Source organism: Medicago sativa, chromosome 5, assembly GCF_051527215.1.
Source record: "Medicago sativa cultivar Bolivia chromosome 5, Bolivia_mono, whole genome shotgun sequence".
Lineage (NCBI taxonomy): Eukaryota > Viridiplantae > Streptophyta > Magnoliopsida > Fabales > Fabaceae > Medicago > Medicago sativa.
In genome coordinates, this window is record NC_140753.1 from 62332503 (window position 1) to 62350959 (window position 18457).

At 36.3% G+C, this 18457-nt stretch overlaps 2 protein-coding genes and 1 long non-coding RNA gene across 14 annotated transcripts; 2 read left to right on the forward strand and 1 right to left on the reverse strand.

The window, feature by feature from the left end:
• Positions 1-5637: 5637 nt before the first annotated feature.
• On the forward strand, positions 5638-7618 carry LOC146923828 (protein neprosin-like). Its single transcript, XM_085710907.1, has 7 exons — positions 5638-5784; positions 5922-6008; positions 6098-6289; positions 6394-6564; positions 6662-6715; positions 6911-7057; positions 7194-7618. Exons 1-7 carry the CDS (start codon positions 5638-5640, stop codon positions 7563-7565), a joined length of 1170 nt encoding a protein of 389 aa, XP_085567033.1. The 3' UTR covers positions 7566-7618.
• A 430-nt stretch (positions 7619-8048) lies between these two features.
• On the forward strand, positions 8049-12696 carry LOC146923829 (uncharacterized). Of its 12 annotated transcripts, none has more exons than XR_015009899.1 (9): positions 8065-8344; positions 8477-8512; positions 9068-9304; positions 9724-9828; positions 9962-9980; positions 10380-10468; positions 11334-11425; positions 11694-12120; positions 12213-12696. XR_015009899.1 is itself a non-coding variant. In XM_085708947.1 (7 exons), coding segments are annotated over exons 3-7 (339 nt in total). In that variant the 5' UTR covers positions 8065-8344; positions 9068-9304; positions 9724-9827; the 3' UTR covers positions 11832-12696. The 12 variants fall into 12 exon arrangements, 2 of the variants coding, with proteins under 2 accessions (XP_085565073.1, XP_085565074.1); XR_015009898.1 differs by lacking the exon at positions 8477-8512 and adding an exon at positions 8698-8839; XR_015009902.1 differs by lacking the exon at positions 8477-8512 and having other exon boundaries at positions 8049-8344; positions 9967-10087.
• A 1126-nt stretch (positions 12697-13822) lies between these two features.
• LOC146923830 (uncharacterized) lies at positions 13823-15456 on the reverse strand. Its single transcript, XR_015009907.1, has 2 exons — positions 14435-15456; positions 13823-14054 (listed from the first exon to the last, which is right to left on the reverse strand). It is a non-coding gene; the product is annotated as an uncharacterized LOC146923830 (long non-coding RNA).
• Between the last annotated feature and the right edge of the window lie 3001 nt (positions 15457-18457).

Genomic DNA, 18457 nt, shown 5'->3' on the forward strand with positions numbered 1-18457 from the left:
TTGTGAGAAAAATGATTGAATGATTAGTTGTGTTGACTCTTTGACCATGAGAACCTATTTATAAGATGCCATGTGTGATGCTTGCCCAATGATGTGATTCCATGTGGCACTTGGACCCTAACTAACTTTGACCAACTTTGACCTGCAAAATAACAAACTACAAAGGACCAAAATGCAAATAACAAGACTTTGAGGACTAAAATGCAATTAAAACTAAAATTGATTAAAAAAGTAAATTGAAAATTAACGTAAAGTGAAACTAAAAATAGAACCAACAAAAGGACTAAAATGAACCAACTACACAAATGAGGTTCTTCAAAGTAACCTCTCTCTGTCAACTTTTGTGTGAAATGACCAAAATGCCCCTAGGGACTAAAATGACTCAAAATGACTCAAATGCAATTTTAAAATGGTTTTTTAACAGGGAATTAAAGCAAGAGTTTATACAAGCAAATTAAAAGACTCAGAGACAATTTTTAGGGGTAAAAAGAGTTTTAACACTGGAAATGACTAAAATGCCCTTAAGGACTAAACTGACTCAAAATGTCTCAGATGCAATTTTTTAAAATGGATTTTGGCATGAATTAAATCAAGGACTTATACAAACAACTTGAAATGACTCAAACAATTTTCAAGGACTAAAATGAGTTTGAATGCAGGAAATGACTAAAATACCCTTTTGTTATGAATTTTGCAAATAATATTGAAATAAAGTGCAGAGAAACGTGCAATTGATCAGAGACAACTTCAAAATGATTTGATATGTAAGAAAAACATTTGGATGGTTTTAAATGTAAGAAGACATAGACAAATTCACAGTTTGAAAAGATTTTTGAGGCAAAATTGGAAGATAAAGCAGAGTAAAATATCAGTGTAAAATAATAGCAAATTGGCCATCTTTCAAGAGTAATAGACATATATCAAAGATGGAAAAACATTTTGAGCAAGTATTTTTAGGTCCAAAATTAGGGTATAACAGACAGCTTCAAAGAACACGAATCTTTTGGCTAGGGCTTGTACCCTTCCCAGATATTTGATGAGTTGAGCGTCCTTCGTTTGGTACTCGCCTGTAATCTGGCTCGTCACGAGCTGAGAGTCGCTTTTAGCTCGTAAGTTTTCAGCCCCCATTTCCTGTGCCAACGTCATGCCGGCGATTAGTGCCTCGTATTCTGCTTGATTGTTGCTTGCTTTGAATTCAAATCTGAGGGATTGTTCTATGATGATATCGTCGGGACCTTCTAAGATGACACCTGCGCCACTTCCCTTCAAGTTGGAGGAGCCGTCAACGGATAAAAGCCACACAAAGGGGACCTCTTCTTGGGACGGGGAGGTGAGTACCACCACAAAATCTGCTAAGACCTGGGACTTGATGTTTCCCCTTGGTACGAATTGGATGTCGTATTCCGAAAGCTCTATGGACCAGGCGACCATCCTTCCCGCCAGGTCTGGTTTTCCAAGGACTTGTCTGATGGGATAGTCTGTCTTTACGACGATTCCGTGGCTTTGGAAATACGGACGCAGTTTTCTTGCTGTTACGACTACGGCCAGAGCCAGACGCTCTAACTTTTGGTAGCGTAGCTCGGCGCCTTTGAACACTCTGCAGACGAAGTAAATCGGCCTTTCTCCTTCTTCTGAGTCTTCGACCAATACCGTGCTCAAAGCATTTGCAGAGATCGCCAAGTATAGGAAAAGGATGGAATCTGGGTTTGGTCGCTGAAGGACTGGCGGGCTAGATAAAAACTTTTTCACCTGTTGAAAGACGTCTTCACACTCTGGTGTCCACTCGAATTTTTCTTTCTTTCTAATGGAAGCGAAAAAGGAGAAAGCTTTGTCACCGGCGCAAGATAAGAAACGGGATAGGGCGGCCAACCTTCCCGTCAACTGTTGGACTTCCTTTATGTTGGAGGGGCTTCTCATGCTGATGATCGCCTGACATTTATCTGGATTTGCTTCGATACCTCGCCTAGTTAAGAGGAAACCTAGGAATTTCCCAGCTTGCACTCCGAAAGAACACTTTGTTGGGTTCAACCGAATTCTGTACTTTCTTACTTGTCCCAAGATTTCTTCCAAATCCTCTGTGTGGTTGCGTCCTTCCTTTGTTTTTGCTACCAAATCGTCGATGTACACTTCCAAGTTCCGTCCTATCTGGTGTGTAAAGGCGGTGTCCATGGACCTTTGGAAAGTGGCTCCAGCGTTTTTCAGACCAAAAGACATGACTTCGTAGTGGTAATTCTTGGTATTGGTCATGAAGGCTGTTTTGAGGGCGTCTAAAGGGTCCATTCGTATTTGGTTGTAACTAGAGTAGGCGTCCATGAAGCTCAAGGAGTTGTACCCTGAGGCGCTGTCAATCAAATGGTCGATGTTTGGGAGCGGGTAAGGATCCTTTGGGTATGCCAGGTTTAGATCTGTATAGTCCACGCACATCCTCCATTTCCCGTTCGCTTTCTTCACGAGGACAGTATTGGCCAGCCATGTTGGATACTTTATTTCGCTGATGAAGCGGGCGTCGACCAACCTTTTGACCTCGTCGTCCACGGCTTTCCTTCTTTCCTCGCCCATCTTCCTCTTCTGCTGTACTATCGGTTTCACTCCAAGCTTGATTGATAAGTGGTGGCAGGCGATATCGGGGTCCATTCCTGGCATTTCGGATGGGTGCCAGGCAAAAAGATCCAAATTTCTCTGTAGCAGACTGACGAGGGCGATTTCTTCTTCCCGGCTTAGGGACGTGCCGATCCTAGTTGTCTGATGTGCTTCTGGACCAATGGACACTTCCTTCAAGTCTTCGATGGGCTCGAGGCGCTCTTGCTGGAAGTCCTCTCTGGGGTCGAGGTCTATCATGTTGACCTTGTGAGTTTCTTCGTTACTGGACTTCTTCCTTGTTTTCTGCAGTCTTAGGCTATTGTGATAGCATTCTCTGGCGGTTTTATGGTCGCCTCGGATGGTCCCAATCTTTCCGTTATCCAGGGGATACTTCATGACCAAAAACTTAGTAGACAGGAAACCCCCCAAAAGGTTGAAGGCGGGACGACCAATGATAATGTTGTAAGAGCTGGGTGAGTTTACAACGAGGTACCGTACTCGGATGGTTTTCGCATGAGAGCCGCTTCCGAACGTTGTTTTAAGTGTGATGTAACCTCTTACGTGTACCTGTTCACCGGTAAACCCAGCCAGGGTCCCTTTGAATGGCTGTAGCTGCTCTGGGTCCAATCCCATCCTATCAAACTTATCGTAGTATAAAATGTCCGTTGAACTTCCTGGGTCGACCAACACCCTCTTCACGTCCCATTTGAATATTTGCAGGGTGATTACCATGGGGACGTCGTCATGGGGTATGACGTCCCGAAAATCTTTGGTAGTGAAAGAGATATCAAGTTCTCGCCCAGAGGCTGGCGTTTCATATTCTTGGCACAACATCACCTGCCTGACGTATTTCTTTCGTGATGAACTGGACTCTCCACCCCCGGCGAAGCCACCTGAAATGGTGTTGAGTGTGTGCCTCTTTTCTTCGTTCCCTTCATCTTTCTTGTCTTCCATCTTGTGTCCGTTCTCGCCTTTTCTGCCTTGGGCGTATCCTCTCAGTTGTCCATTCTGTATTAGCTTTTCTATTTCCTGTCGTAGGTGTATGCATGAGTCAGTATCATGCCCCCGTACTCGATGATACTTGCACCATTTGTTTTTGTCTTTCCCCATGATCTCGTATCGAGGCGAAGGCGGATCTGGGATTAACTTGGCTTCATAGACTTCCTTCAAAATGCGTTCTGGTTTCGTATTAAGGGGAGTGAATTCCTCCGGTCTTGAGTACAGCCTATAATTTGTTCTTCGATAGGGAGCTCGATCTTTATTCGTTGGTGGTTGGTAAGGTCGCCGTTCCGTACCAGGCGTTCGTTCCTTGGCGTCTCTTGCTCTCTTCTCAGCGTTGCTTTCCTCTCCCTTTATGTAGCAATCCGCCCTGGCGATTACCTCATCCATGGAATCGGCGGGCTTCTGAGCAAGTGATTCGTTGAATTGTCCTGCCTTCAAACCATTCTGGAAGGCGCCTACAAATACTTCTTGGTTGGGGTTGATGACTTTTATGGTTGTGTCATTGAATCTTGCCAAGTAATCCCTCAAGGATTCATTAGGTCCCTAGCGGACATTAAAGAGGCTAGTTGCGGGAACCTTGCGATGACGGCTGGTTGAGAATTGCTGGATGAGCTTTCTTGTCATGTCCTGATAGCTGATGATAGAGAAACGCGGGAGATTCATATACCACCGCAGGGCTGCGTCGGATAAAGTGCCCGCCAATAATTTGCATTTGAGGGAATCTGAAGCTCCGACCACGGACATACGAGTATTGAAAGCCGTAATATGCTCCATAGGGTCACTCTTCCCGTTGAAGACGGAGAGGTGGGGCGGTTTGAAGTTCTCTGGGACTGGTGCTCCCCAGATCTCGGCGGACAGTGGTTGCGGTTCTGGATCGTCCATCTCGCCGTGGTTCGACTCTTCCTTTTCCTCTAGCTGTTTCTGCTGCATGGTTTCCACAGAGGCTTGCAGGGCATCGTTGTGCTCCTTCAGTTGAGCGAGTTGGGTTCGCATAGACTCTAGTTCTTCTTGAGTTGCCATGATGGGAGGCTTTTCTCTAGATCATACGTGAGGTGCGATCTAGGTTGGTGAAAAAAGGGTATGGTTTCCAAATCGCAAAAGGCTTTTACGGTTTGGATGCTTTGTGGTTTCAAGGTCTCGGAATCGCGATTTGCGATCCAGAGATATCGTGGTTAAGGCTAGTTTTACCTCTTCCCACAGACGGCGCCAACTGTACTTGCAAAAAGTACGGTAAGGATTTTAAGGTTAAGAATCGTATATTAGGGTTTAGACTGAGGATTAGATGCCTTGGGAATGCTCCCAAGAGTGGTATTTATAGCCTTCCTTGGGCTTGGGCTTTGGTTACTTGGTTTCCAAGCAACAGGGGTATTTAGGTATTTATGGTAGCCCAGGCGGTTTCTAGATGCTCAATGAGTCGGTGCCTTTTGCAGGGCGCGCCTGGGGCTGGAGAACCTTTCTGGAGGGTGCCTTGGCCCTTCTGGAGGTCTTAAACCTCTAAAAGAGGTCCTGGAACCCTTCTGGAGGTCTCCTAGAACTTTAGGAATATTATGACGGTCCAAAATCAATTGAAGAACTTCACCATAGAATTTTCCTTTAAACTAATATTCATCTAATGACATGCATGTTTCCAAAGAGATTTTCTCTATCCAAAGATATTATTTTAATGCATTTCAATGAGTTTTAACATGATTCTAATATTCATCTAATATACGTTGTGATTCGAATCATAAACCAAAATGAATTCAAATATATTATTTTAATGCATTTCAATGAGTTTTAACATGATTCTAAACTAAATCATTTCTAATACGATAGACACACAAATGGTTAGTTGGCAAAGACACCCGCTAAATGAATCCAAGCATTAATATCAAGATAATCAAACATAGGAAATCAACATCTGAAATTACTTCACAATCATGAGCTTAAGCATTTTACCCAAATTCAGTGCCAATATACATTATTATTTCTACTTGAATCATAACTATAAAAGGAGAGAAGACTAAACTATGATCCATCATTAAGTCATTTGGCTTTACACGATTATTGAAGAAAATGATCAATATACTATTGTTTTTCATGTATTTTGTGGCTAGCATTACTGGCCATCAAGCTGATAGTATGCAAAGCATAGTGAAAGAGGATTTGGACATAGAGAGAGAGCTTAAACTTATTAACAAGACTCCTATCAAGAGTATTCATGTATTTCATACTGATCTTTTTTTTTTGTTCAATCCATATTGATCTTTTTATATGTCACTATATGATTCTTTTTGTTGAACTTGATCTTAATACTTGGTTTAAATATTTTTTATATTTTTTTATTATGGTTTCATCAGACAAAATTTGGATACATTGTTGATTGCATTGATATTTATAAGCAACCGGCATTTGATCATCCTTTACTTGTGAATCATAAGTTGCAGGTATGCACTCAATTAAATTTAACTACAAAAATATGAAAATATTTTTGATTTATTCTAATGTTTATTTATTTTTGTTTTATTAACGGTAGAGAAAACCCAGCTTTCAAAATAGAATCGGAAAAGCTAGCTTAAAGAATCCATCAACTAGGGCTATATTTGGTCTTGAAAAGGACCAATGTCCAACAGGAACTGTTCCGATTAGAAGGACAACCAAAGATGATCTCATCCGAAGCAAATCATTTTTTAAGAAAGTTATATTGGAAAATGCTCCTCGTGCACATGTATGTTTTCTCAAGTACCTATCAAAATTAACTAATTTTAATTAGCTTATAATTTTTTTTTCTTCCAATTATAGTGTTGCTATAAGAATATATTGTATATAAAGGTTGCAGAAGTAACTCTCGTAAAAGCGCTTACAAATACTTCTTATTACGGAGTTGGTGGTACACTTAGTGTTCATAGTATACACGTTGAGAAGGATCAATCAAGTACAGCTATTATGTGGGTTCAAAATGGAAATACAGAAATAACAAATTTAATCGGCACTGGATGGCATGTGAGTTTCAGTTTTTTTTTATTTATATTTTGTTTTATGAAAAAGTATAGTTTTCACACAGAAAAGTTATGTATTTGATTTGTCAATTTAATATTAGGTGGCTCCACAATTATACAACGATGATGGAACTCATTTGTATGCAATGTGGACGGTATGGATTTTTGTTTCCTTTTATTTCTTCTTCCAATTGGGGGGTTGTCTAATTTATGTACATTCCTTTATTAGTAATGATGTATGGTTTATGAGAATATGTTCATATTTTCTTTAAATCTTTTTCATTTAAGATTAATTATACAAATACATAATTTATTTCTTCAAGAGATAATGTGATGTTGCAAAATGACAGACAGATAATTTCAAGAACACTGGATGCATCAACTTACTATGTCCAGGTTTTGTTCAAACTAGCAAACAATTCTACCTTGGTGAACGATTTAGAAGAACATCTGTGTATGGTGGAGATAATGTTGAAATCAGATTATCTATTTTTCAGGTCATTTACATACCATAAAGTTAATATACTAATAAAAAAAATATGATACTTGTTTATTGAATCCAAATCTTTTGTATTAATGTGTGAAGAACAGTTATGGTATATTTACTAATATATAGTTTGTTGATGTATACAGGATCCTGTGACAAACCATTGGTGGCTAACTAATGAAATTGAGACGATTGGATATTTTCCAGCACCCTTATTCCCCAACTTGGCCTCCGCCGATCAAGTAGGGTGGGGTGGTAGAACAACAACTTTGACAGGTGCTCCTAGTCCACCAATGGGTTCTGGATATTTTCCCGACAATGTATTTAACCATGCATGTAGTTTTAAACATGTTACATATCAAAATGACTCCAGACAAGACTTTGGACCAGATAACTCTTTGACAAAAACATTCTCTGACAAACCTAATTGTTTTTCTGCTCAATACTATGGAGATCAAGGACGGGATGTTGGATTTTCTCTCCAATTTGGAGGACCGGGGGGAAATTGTGGTGATTAATTTATAATATTATAAACATCTATTGAAAATAAATAAAATTATATTTGCACCAATGTTTAGAAATGTTCAATTCATAATATAGTTTATTTTTAGCTTAAATTTGCTACAAATTATGATACTTGTTTCCAAAAGATTTATTTAAAATAAATTAGTCCTAAGAGTATTTTGTTATATGTCACTTTGAAAAATATGTCACTCTATAATAACAATGCATCACTTTCAAATAAAAAAATAAAAAACAATGCATCCCTTTCAAAAAGAATATACGTATAAAATACCAATGTATCATTAATGTTTTTTTTTCCTTATAACTAGCGAAAAGAAGGGCACTCACGTGTCCGTCTTTCCGCTCTTTTTACATCGATAATGTTTAAAAATTATGAAAGATATTTCTTTTATGAAATTTTGGTTTAGATTAAAAGTAAAAATATAAACGATTTTTTCTTTTCAAATTATAAAAAATAAACTAATCATAATAAACTATTTCAATTTCAATTTAGTTTCTCCGAAGTCCATAACTCAGCGAGTTGACTTAATGGCGCATCATGAAACCCAATCCTCCATTTAAGCTGCCACTCCCGCTTCTTCCTCTTATTATTCATTTACTGTCGAGAAGTTAATCCCACACTTTTACTCTTCATCGTCTTCCTTTTTCTACTTTGCTTGCGCTGAAATCATTCTGATCCATATCTCCGAGTCATGGTGGTCACAACGAGTCAATTCATTATGCTTCACATTGGTATAGCATTTCGGGGCGACCAATGGATTTGATCGTTGAGGTAATTCTGATATATGTTTCTCTTATTATAGTAGTTAATTCGCTGTGAAATTTTGAGAGCAACTGGATCAAAATCATCTAATATCAAATTTGATTTGGTAGTTTGATTTTTGGATATGTTGTTTATCTGCAGTGAAGGAGAGTCTCAGATAGGGGACGTGATTCCTTGGTACGCAACAGTGATAAGAATGCGAGGAATGAGTGAAATGTAGCTACTGCGTAAAATTATGATAGATTAATGGAGATAGGTTAATTAGGTTTTAACTGCAAAATTGGTGATAATCTTGCTTTTGGTGTAGAGTGTGTTAATACTAATGTTAGAATTTTGATTTGATTTAATTTAATTTGTGACAGAAAAAGTGTTTTGAATTTTGATTGCATACAAATTCTGACAAGTTGTATGAAGTAGCAGTCAAACCTGTAGTGAAGGCAGCCATGGAAGAGATTTCAAAATTGTATAAATGGTTCACTCAAAAAAAGAAAAATTGTAGAAATGGTAATGTGTTGTTTTTAGTGAGTCATTCACTTTGATGAATGTTACTTTGCATTCTGACTGTTTGATAAAGTGATCATTAGAACTTAGTTGAGGCAAGTCTCACTTTTATTTTCTTCTATATTCCTTTTTTAAATCAAGACATGGAATTTAAACAACATCATTGATGAAGGTAAAAAGGTGTTGCTCTCTCTCTTCTCTCTCTAATCTCCTTGTCTCTCTTTTCTTCAGGATTCTGATGTAAGAGTTCACTCAGATCTGTATATGAGGGAATGATTACTGAAACTTATATTGAGAGAAAGAGTGATTAGAGCAACAAGAGAAGATAGTATTGCATCAACTCCCAATCTTGATTTGCCTCCATCTGCTGGATTTAACATTGGCCAACTTCCTCACACTCACCAGTCCTTGATTCTGAATGAATGGAAGATGAAGGCAGAGAAGATCTTTCAATGACAACTTTCTGGAGTTAGTCCTCTATACCTTTTATGCTCTTTCTATTTCTTAACCCATTTTGTATTTTGTTTAACTTACTTATATCTTCGCTTCAATTAATATATTATTGGAGGGTGGATGAGGCTGACCAGTTTGAATTGGTTGGATTGGATGATTCGGTTAAAGATGAACAGTGATTTTGGTCTTCTGCAATTAAGGGAATTTTATTTTATTTTTTACTATTTATGATATGGTTATTATTTGTGTAGGTTTGATTTGTGGTTTCTTGAATCCAATAATGTAATTGTGATAACAATAATGTATTGGTGATCTTTTAACTTTAAGCTTCCATGTTTCTCACTCTCCCATATATAACATGTATCCTTAATGTATGTTGAATTGCAATGCACACATGTTATCATCGCTCTAATGTTCTTTCCTTTTCATATCAGGTTGAAGAACCTATGATCTGGCTGGTGGTTGCAATTGTGGAAACCCAACACTGTTGTTCAAGCCTCATTCAACAATAGAGCGATACACTTTTTATTGAAATCAGAGTGAGAGTAATTTCTTTTTTTAGCTTTTGTATATTTGTGATCAGATTTGTTTTTGAATTGTCTTGCTATCTACTTTGATATTACTTCTCTTACTGAAACTGAAAATTGCTCCCTTACAATTTCCGTCATTCAGTGCAGGTTTTGACGTCAAAGTGAGTATATAAATTCTGCACGTGTGTTTTCTCGAACCTTGCTGCAGTTGATTATATTGTATTGTTTAGTTTCGAACACAGTTTCAGTGCAATGTTGATTGATTTGGGTATGTAGTTGAAAATCAAAGTTGTCCAATCTTATTTGATGTTCATATCATAGTTTATTGTTTTTATTGTAACTATATAGTCCCTTAACTGGATGTATCTCAGAATGTTGTGATTAAGATTAGTTGATTAATTTTTTAATTCAATTCATATATAATGATTGTTGAAGAGTATTTTTTTTATTTTATTTTATAATTTAGGTGTCTTTTCTTAAATCATCCTTTTCTTGGAGATTACCTGCTTATAGTTATTTGTTCCTCTTAAAGAAGTATCATTAGGCCTCTTGATTTGCAGGATTTGTTGCCACCAAATGAAGTTCAGTTTTTTGGCTATGCAAGGTCATAGATATCTGATGATTATGAATTCAAAAACAAATCGTGTAGGTGAGAATTTTTTTAAGAAAAAAAGGCTTACAACAATATCATTGTTTTCCTTTTCTATTATTAGTGACAAAATCACCATTGAACACATCTTTCACAATCATTTTTAACTCGGCTAGGTGCTTTATTTCAATTCAAAGTGAATTCCATGGGATATCTTATCTTGATTATAAGAACTGTTAAGTGTTGCAAGCCAACCCTAGATAAACCCTATCCAAGCCTTTACATTTTAAGCTGCAAGTTCCATGGGCGCCAAAACCCTAAGGTTTTGAAATGTGAAAATTACTTTGCTGCCCTTCTGTTCATACACTATGTCTTGCCATTTCTTGGCTGCCAAGTTGCTACTTTTGGCATGGAAGATCAGCCTAGAGAACTGAGCACACGTTTTGTAGATATAGGCATCATCATACCTGGTGCATTTAGGTCCTTGCTTGGCACAAAGAATGCCATCTTCCTTCTAACCCTCATTTCTATTTAAATGAGTGGCATGTATACACAAACCATATAACATCAACATCATCCTCACATTACCATCAGAAATCCCAATGGAATGATTAGCCAATTTTACCATGTTTGCCAAAGACCGTGAAGCTGCAGGTGCATTGTTGTCCATGAAAGGTATGGTAAATCAAGTTGAATGATGTGTGTTTATTGTTTTTTGTAGCATCTGACATCGTGTGTGCCATAATGTTTTTGATGCCACCTGAATTTGTATTTGATGGGAAAGATAATAAATTTGAATGTGAATTAATTTGAACCATGCAGTTAAAATCATCTTATTTAAATTTATGCTTGAGTTTATGTTGTTTCTATTGTATTTGGTTAAAGCAATCATCTTATTTGGGAGCTTTTGATCTCCTGTTGACAGTTGAAGGTAATGCTGGTCCAGAGATTGACAGAGTTGTTAGAAGGGATTTGATTAACTTGAGAACCTTCCACATGGAGTATGACATGTGCTCTGTGAGTTGTTATACAATCAAACTGTGTTTTTGTTTAATGTGTTATATGGCATGCTGTTTAGTTTATTGGAACAAAATTTCCATTGAAACACGTCCTTGAAGGTCAATAAATCCCTTATTTATTCCATATTTGGCTGGAGCCTTAGTTAGTTGCTATAATGGATACTCCATTTGATGTATATTATGATCTGTTAAACTTGAAATCATTTAATTACTTTGCAACTGACTCACGTACCAAAGTATTTGCTCACTGATGCGTGTTTGTGTAGCGTAAGGGAAGGCTTCCTGCTTCGTTTGCAAGAGGGTTTGGTCTACAAGTTGCTTCGTTTGTGTTGTTACGTGATCCGAACCAAAATGAGGTTGAGGTAGCTGTTGAAAAAGAAGAACGGGAAGGTTTATTTTACTGATGGTTGGACATTTTTAAAGAGCTTTTGTGGGATTTTGGGTGGTGCTTGGATCACAATTATTTTTGCAAATCGACATCTTTTTCTGATGGTGGTTAGAAATCTGCATGGAGAGGAATTGGTGTATCCTTGCTTCAATCCTCCACGGAGAATGTTGTTGCAGAATCAAGGTGCCAATGAGTACAGAAACTCGGTAGCTCGATATGGTTCTAATGCCATTTTTCCTCCCACTTTTTTCTATCACACAATTGTCAAGGAGTTAACGGCTGCGGACATTTCTTCTGGAGTGTTGGTGAGTTTTACCTTACACTTTTTCTTTTATGTTGTGGTTAGATATACGTGTGTTGGCCTCTAACTTGAGATGCATTTTTTTATTATAATCAGAAGCTATTTGGAAATTGGTTATGGATTTCTGTCATGATCAAGATTTGTCTTGCGTATTTTCTGGTGAGTGTCCAGCTCTGTGCAACGCCCGTAAGTTGATGGCAAGAACAAAGATCAAACTTGGTGTCACGGGAGCAGCTAACAATAAGGTTGTGTATCTTTGTGCACCTCCAATGTTGGTGTTGAAGACAAAATTGCCTCCATCTACAGGCATTGGCGAAAATGGTCACGTGTTGCTTGAAGATATTGAAGTTGTTTGAATACAAGTTACTTTGATAAATAAATTGGTAAGATGGTATGTAAAAGGGTTAGTTGCCTATTCAAGTGGATGCCTTATTTGCAATTATAAAAAGGTGTTAAGTGCTTATTTTTTTTATTGAAGTATTAAACTCCAAGTTATGTAAGATGAGCACATGCCTTGCAGTTTTATTCTTCATATAGTTGATAAAAAAAAAGACTAATCACCAGTCTCTGAGTTTCATAATGTGATTTCAGATACAGTGAGCATAATTACTATAGACTTTTATTGCATACACTACTTATATACAACTAACTACGTGTTTTAAAATTGGGTCATGTTAACCGATGCCCCCGGGACACTGGTTAAGGAATCCAAAAATGGAAAATTTGAATTAAAAGTAACACTTTTTTGACTTTTGAGAAATTGATTACACAATTTCCAAGACAAAAGCTACTATATTTGCTTCCTTAAACAGTACCCCTCAGGGCACTGGTTAACATTTTCCTTTAAAATTATGGACATATCAAGGATATATGTTCTTGAATCTAGCAAGTATATCTGTTCCTGAAAAACGCACACTAGGCCATTAATTATATATGCAACAGTTTAGCTAGGATCTACATATGATATGGAAGAATATTTTATAAATTATAAGCATCCCAAGAAGAATTTCTAACCACAGCTGGCCTTACGTGATTTCCTATTTTATGTGGTGCATTGATCTCTTTACACTCCTTCAAGGAGTCTCCTTAACTTAGAGCAGCGTATGGGATGTTTTTTTTGGTGTTGTTAACATGTTCAGCAAGTCTGTCTTATATTTTGGAGTACATAGGACATTAGACTGATCCATGATGATAATGAGCACCTTACATGTTCAGCATTGTGTGGAAATTAACAATGATTACCTTACTTGAGACACTCAAAATAAGCAGCTTATGCCATGTATTGGTCAATTAATTGTACATGAGATATTTTATAATGGAACAAATGCTCTTGGGCAATTTTATAGCAACCTTTGCAACAGAAGAAATTAAATGCATAATGAAATAACATCATTTATCAAAGCTGACTCAACCAAAGGGAAAGCCAAAATTTGAAGAAGAGAAAAAGGACATCAAGAAGAATGTTCAAATTGCTACATGTAATCAAAAGATAAATGCAGCAGAACACCATAGTGGAATAATACAAACTGATGCAGCATACGACGGAAACAACGCACAACAGAAGCAAAACTGCATGATTGCTGGTACAACTGAGGCAAACCAGCCCAAATCACTCCAAAGCAAAACAAAAATAAATGCAGTTTATTAAAATGCAGTTTATTTCACTATATGCAGTCTATTACATTGCCACATAACACCAAAGCCTGGAAGCAATATATAAGAAGATATCTCTATATTTGCTTGTAAAGATAAATGCAGTTTATTAAAATTTACAGTTGACACAATATGATTTCAATTTTATTATAGTCTCATGGCACATGATAAATACATGAAATAATTGATAGGTAGAACAACTCTACCTACCCATGTATCATGCTTCAATAAACCAAAGCTAAGGATCCATATGTAAAATGACGTCGAGTTAAAGTGTATCAACACCTGTATAAATAGCAACAAATCAATACTCTTTTTTCCTTTACTTTGCAAAAGTCATACATATCAAATCCAAGTTAAAGTTTTTTTTTTTCTCCTTTATCTCATTCCTCAATGGCTTTCATTCATATTCATCATCATCAACAACATCATCTATCAATGAACTACTTTCACATTAAGTTGCAGTGGTTCAGCAAGTATGTTATTCACTAAATTAATTGTTAGTAAGCAATTAACATATTGGTGTTTACAAAAAGAAAAATACCATGTGTGGTTCTAGTAAGTCATGATTATAAAGTATCAATCATTTTATTTTACTAACATCATTCGTACCAACCAATGAATCTGTTAAAATACACCGGTAAAATCTGATACTCGTTTGTTACCTCTGCAACCTTCTTCCATTGCCGTCCTGAGCCAAAATTGTTCTTAGGAGAATTCAAATTGAAACCAGCAAATGGAGACGATTGAAGATGTGGATTTGATGCGTGATTCTATTCTATTCTAACTCTGTTCAATCTCGCGATTCTTTGAGACGATTTCCTGATCCATGTTTCTTGCAACATTCAAAATACAACAATCAAAATCAATATATTTAATTTGCAGTAATCAATATCAAAATCAATAAACCAGAGCTAAGGATCATATGTAATTTGCGGTAAACAACAAAGCCTGGAAGTAGAATTGATAACAAATTAAATAACAACACAGTTAATAAACTCATCAAATTACAAATAACCAAGAACATGAGAAGTTAAAAATCCCTTTGATTTCTATTCTCAATCAAACAGTCACATTCCCACAGAACAATCACCGTATTCACTTCCTCTGACTCAACGCTCAAAAAATGTGATCAACCACACTCGATCATGTTAGCTTTCGATCAACCACAACCGTAATTTGCAGTCACATTCAAAATACAGAAGAGATGAATGAAGTGAAAAGAGAGGATTTTAGTTTTAGGGTTGAAGGAATCTTTTGAAGAGGATGGCGCGATGGCCACCATCGACTGCGTAGAGAGAGGAGTCGACGGAGGTTGCGGCGACGCGTGCTAGGTTTGAGAGGATGTTTGCTGCTTGGTTGCTTTCTTTGGTTTCTGTAGAGAGAGAAAGGAAAGAAGTTGCAGAGGAGATGGGGAGAGAGAAAGAGAAAGAGAAAGACGGTGCACCTCTATTTTTTCCATCTGATGTTAATGACTTGGTTATGTGTTGGAAACAGATTAATGTGTGCTGAGTGGAGATTTCAAAGGACAAAATTAAAATCAGCTTAAGAAAAAATTTGAAATTCAAATCGCAAAAATAATAGGAGGGAAATTTTTTTAGGGTTAAAGTGATTAGCAATTAATGCAATAGAATTAGAGGGAAAAGAATTAGGTTAAGTGATAGCTGACCTAACAAGCTTTAAGAATAAGTGAAGTGATTTACTGAAATACTCCCTCCGGTCCTTATTATAAGAAACAATTAACTTTTTTGGTTCATTGTATAAGTGATGTATCTAGTCTATATTTTCAATAAGATACATTAATTATTCTATGAACTTAAAAAGTCAACTTTTTCTTATAATAATTTGTACTCCCTCCGGTCACTATTATAAGCAAATTTCAACTTTTTAGATTCATTCAATAAATGATGTATGTGGTCTACAATATAGACCACATACATCATTTATTGAATGAACCTAAAAAGTTAAAATTTGCTTATAATAGTGAACGGAGAGAGTACAATTTTTGGGGATTAAATTGAATAGAGAAGTGTACCAAAACTCTTTCCCTTAAGTCAATGTTTAATAATGTTGATATGGATCATTTAATTGAAATGACACTTTTCTATTGATTAAACATTTCAGAGTACCAAAACACTCAATTTTGTTTGGAGTACCATAGAAATTGCCTAATATTAAAACGGGACCTTAAGGGTATGTTTGGTTCTATGGAAAGATAGTGGGGAGAAAAGAAAGATGAGGGAAAGAAGCATTTTCCCTTGTTTGGAACACCATAGAAAGGTTAAGGAAAGAAAGATTTCAATGGGGCCCACCTTAAAAAACCTTTCCACACTAAAATGACCGGAAAGGTTGAGGAAAGTTGAAAAAAGGCATCCAATTGAACAAAATGACCAAATAACCCTTGCTTTTTGATGCATATTTCTTGGCATCACGTGAAGTGCTTCTTTGTTTTGTTTATTCCAATTTGCTTCAATACTGACATAGATTTATGCATGTTTATTCCAATTTATTCTAATTCATTTTTATTTCTTATATCTACTTGTTATTTTGCACTGTTATTTATTTTATTTAGAAATATATAGTCACTTATTAGTATATATTATTGTTATTACTATATATTTGATAAAAAATTATATATTATTTTATTTAAATGTGAGGCTATATATGTCATTTTAGGAAATACACATCTTTCTTTCCTTTCACTTTCCTATCACTTTCATCAATACCAAACAACTAAATAATCATCTCACTTTCCATTCACTTTCTACTCACTTTCATTCCTTCAACAATCTTTCCACTTACGATCTTTCCTTTCACTTTCTTTGATCTTCCAAACAAACCCTAAATCTATTAGTTGACATCTCATAGGTTTCTTTTACCATGTGATACCATTTGCGCCGCATGTCAATGATATTCTTATGTGTCACTAGTTATTAGCTAATACTCACTCATTTTTATTGTTCTTTTTCGGGTGATTCACCCTTTTCATATCCCTCTCCAATAGTTATTTTACCTCAATTACTCTTACTGTTTTTTAATTGAATATCCAGGCCATCAATTACATTATCTTATAGGTTTATCCTCTATCTCATTTGAATCAATTGAATCCTATTCTTTTTATTAGTTTTTTCGTTCGTTAGATATACAAAACCTGAATAAGATTGGGTGTTTTATCTTACAACAAAATTAGGTTTTTTCCAAATGCTTTTTGTGGGACTTTATCTTACTTCTAATGATCATTCAATGCATACATTGTTAACAACTGAAGACCCTAACTAACAATTGAAGGCATGATTTTTTTTTAAGGGTTAGGATGATCGATAACAACATTGAGATGCTTTTTTTTTTTTTTTTACAAAGAAAGCCTTGGAATCATAAGAGGGTGGTACCCAACTCTAACGCATTCAAGTTGTCCTTGATGCATATACCATATATATATATATGAAGATGTGTTGCCAAGATTTTTCCCATCAACCATGGTCATCTTGCAGTATACCACCGCAACATGTATGGTCGGTATCTTGTTTTACTACTCCATCCGTATTTACATATGTATTCAACCATGCAATGCAACGTGAAAAACAAACGAGCCTAAGATGAGGAAATTATGCAATTGGTCCATCCTAAAACTCGCCAGATACTGGTGATTTCCTCTAAAAAAAAATATTTGTATGGGATGATAAGCAAATTATAATTAAGAATTATTTCATTCATCAATCAAATTTAAGCTCTTCTTAAATCCGAGCTACAACATCATTATTTATTATTTGCCATTCTAAAAGGGTATTCTGTGGACCCCACACAAGATCATACTATGAGTATATGACTTTAAACGGAGAAAAGAAACAAAACAAAGCTCTCAGCTTTAGTCTTTTTTCTTTCCCATTTCACTATTTTTTTCATTTTCCATTTTTTTCTCTCATTTCACTCTCCAAAAGACAAAAGAAATTCTAGAAGGTTTGTTCTTCAGCAGCAGGAGTAGTAGTTGCCGTTGGTTCATCAGTAGGAGCTGCTTCTGTAGCCTCCACGGCCGCCGCCGGTGTGGAGCGGCGGAGACGGCGGCGGCGGATGAAGTAGAGGACGACTCCCACGGTGGCCAGGAAAAGTAGAACCGCCACCACAACCACCACCGGCAATAGCCATTTGTGACTTATGGGACCAAATTGAGACAGTTTAAAGTTAAGGGACCAAAATGAAACGCAAAAATAAGTTAAGGGATCAAAGTCTGTATTTACCCAAAAAATTATAACAAAATGATAAAATACTTAAAATGACATTTTAAGATAAACTATTCAAACAAAGTTTTCATTAATTAAGGTTTTCCTTAAACATTTCTTTGTTAAAAAAATTATAACAAAAACTTAATACCCTACAAAAATTTATTTTTAAAAAAAGCTATAACCTACGCTCGATTATATGTATATGGATGTGCGGGCGCGTACGTGCGTGTGTATGTGGAGTTACATGTACTAGTTTTAGTAGAGACGACCCTAGGTTATGGCATATGTAGGCTTTGACCCTCAATATATGTGTGTTGCTTTGGATTTATTATTCTCCACTTTGCATATTAAATTTTTTCCCACTTTATCTTCAACCTCTCAACCATCAAACAACCCAGAAAAAATTTGCTTTTTAACTAAAAAATCTCAGGGAGGAATAGCTCATCAACGACGATCATCAAATATGAC

Coding starts and splice junctions, on each gene's coding strand:
- LOC146923828 (XM_085710907.1), top strand. CDS start 5,638: ATGATCAATATACTATTGTTTTTCATGTATTTTGTGGCTAGCATTACT. Junction 6,009..6,097: donor TTGTGAATCATAAGTTGCAG/GTATGCACTCAA, acceptor TATTAACGGTAG/AGAAAACCCAGCTTTCAAAA. Junction 6,290..6,393: donor AAAATGCTCCTCGTGCACAT/GTATGTTTTCTC, acceptor TTGTATATAAAG/GTTGCAGAAGTAACTCTCGT.
- LOC146923829 (XM_085708947.1), top strand. Junction 10,469..11,333: donor TTCAAAAACAAATCGTGTAG/GTGAGAATTTTT, acceptor TCCTGTTGACAG/TTGAAGGTAATGCTGGTCCA. Junction 11,426..11,693: donor TGGAGTATGACATGTGCTCT/GTGAGTTGTTAT, acceptor GTGTTTGTGTAG/CGTAAGGGAAGGCTTCCTGC.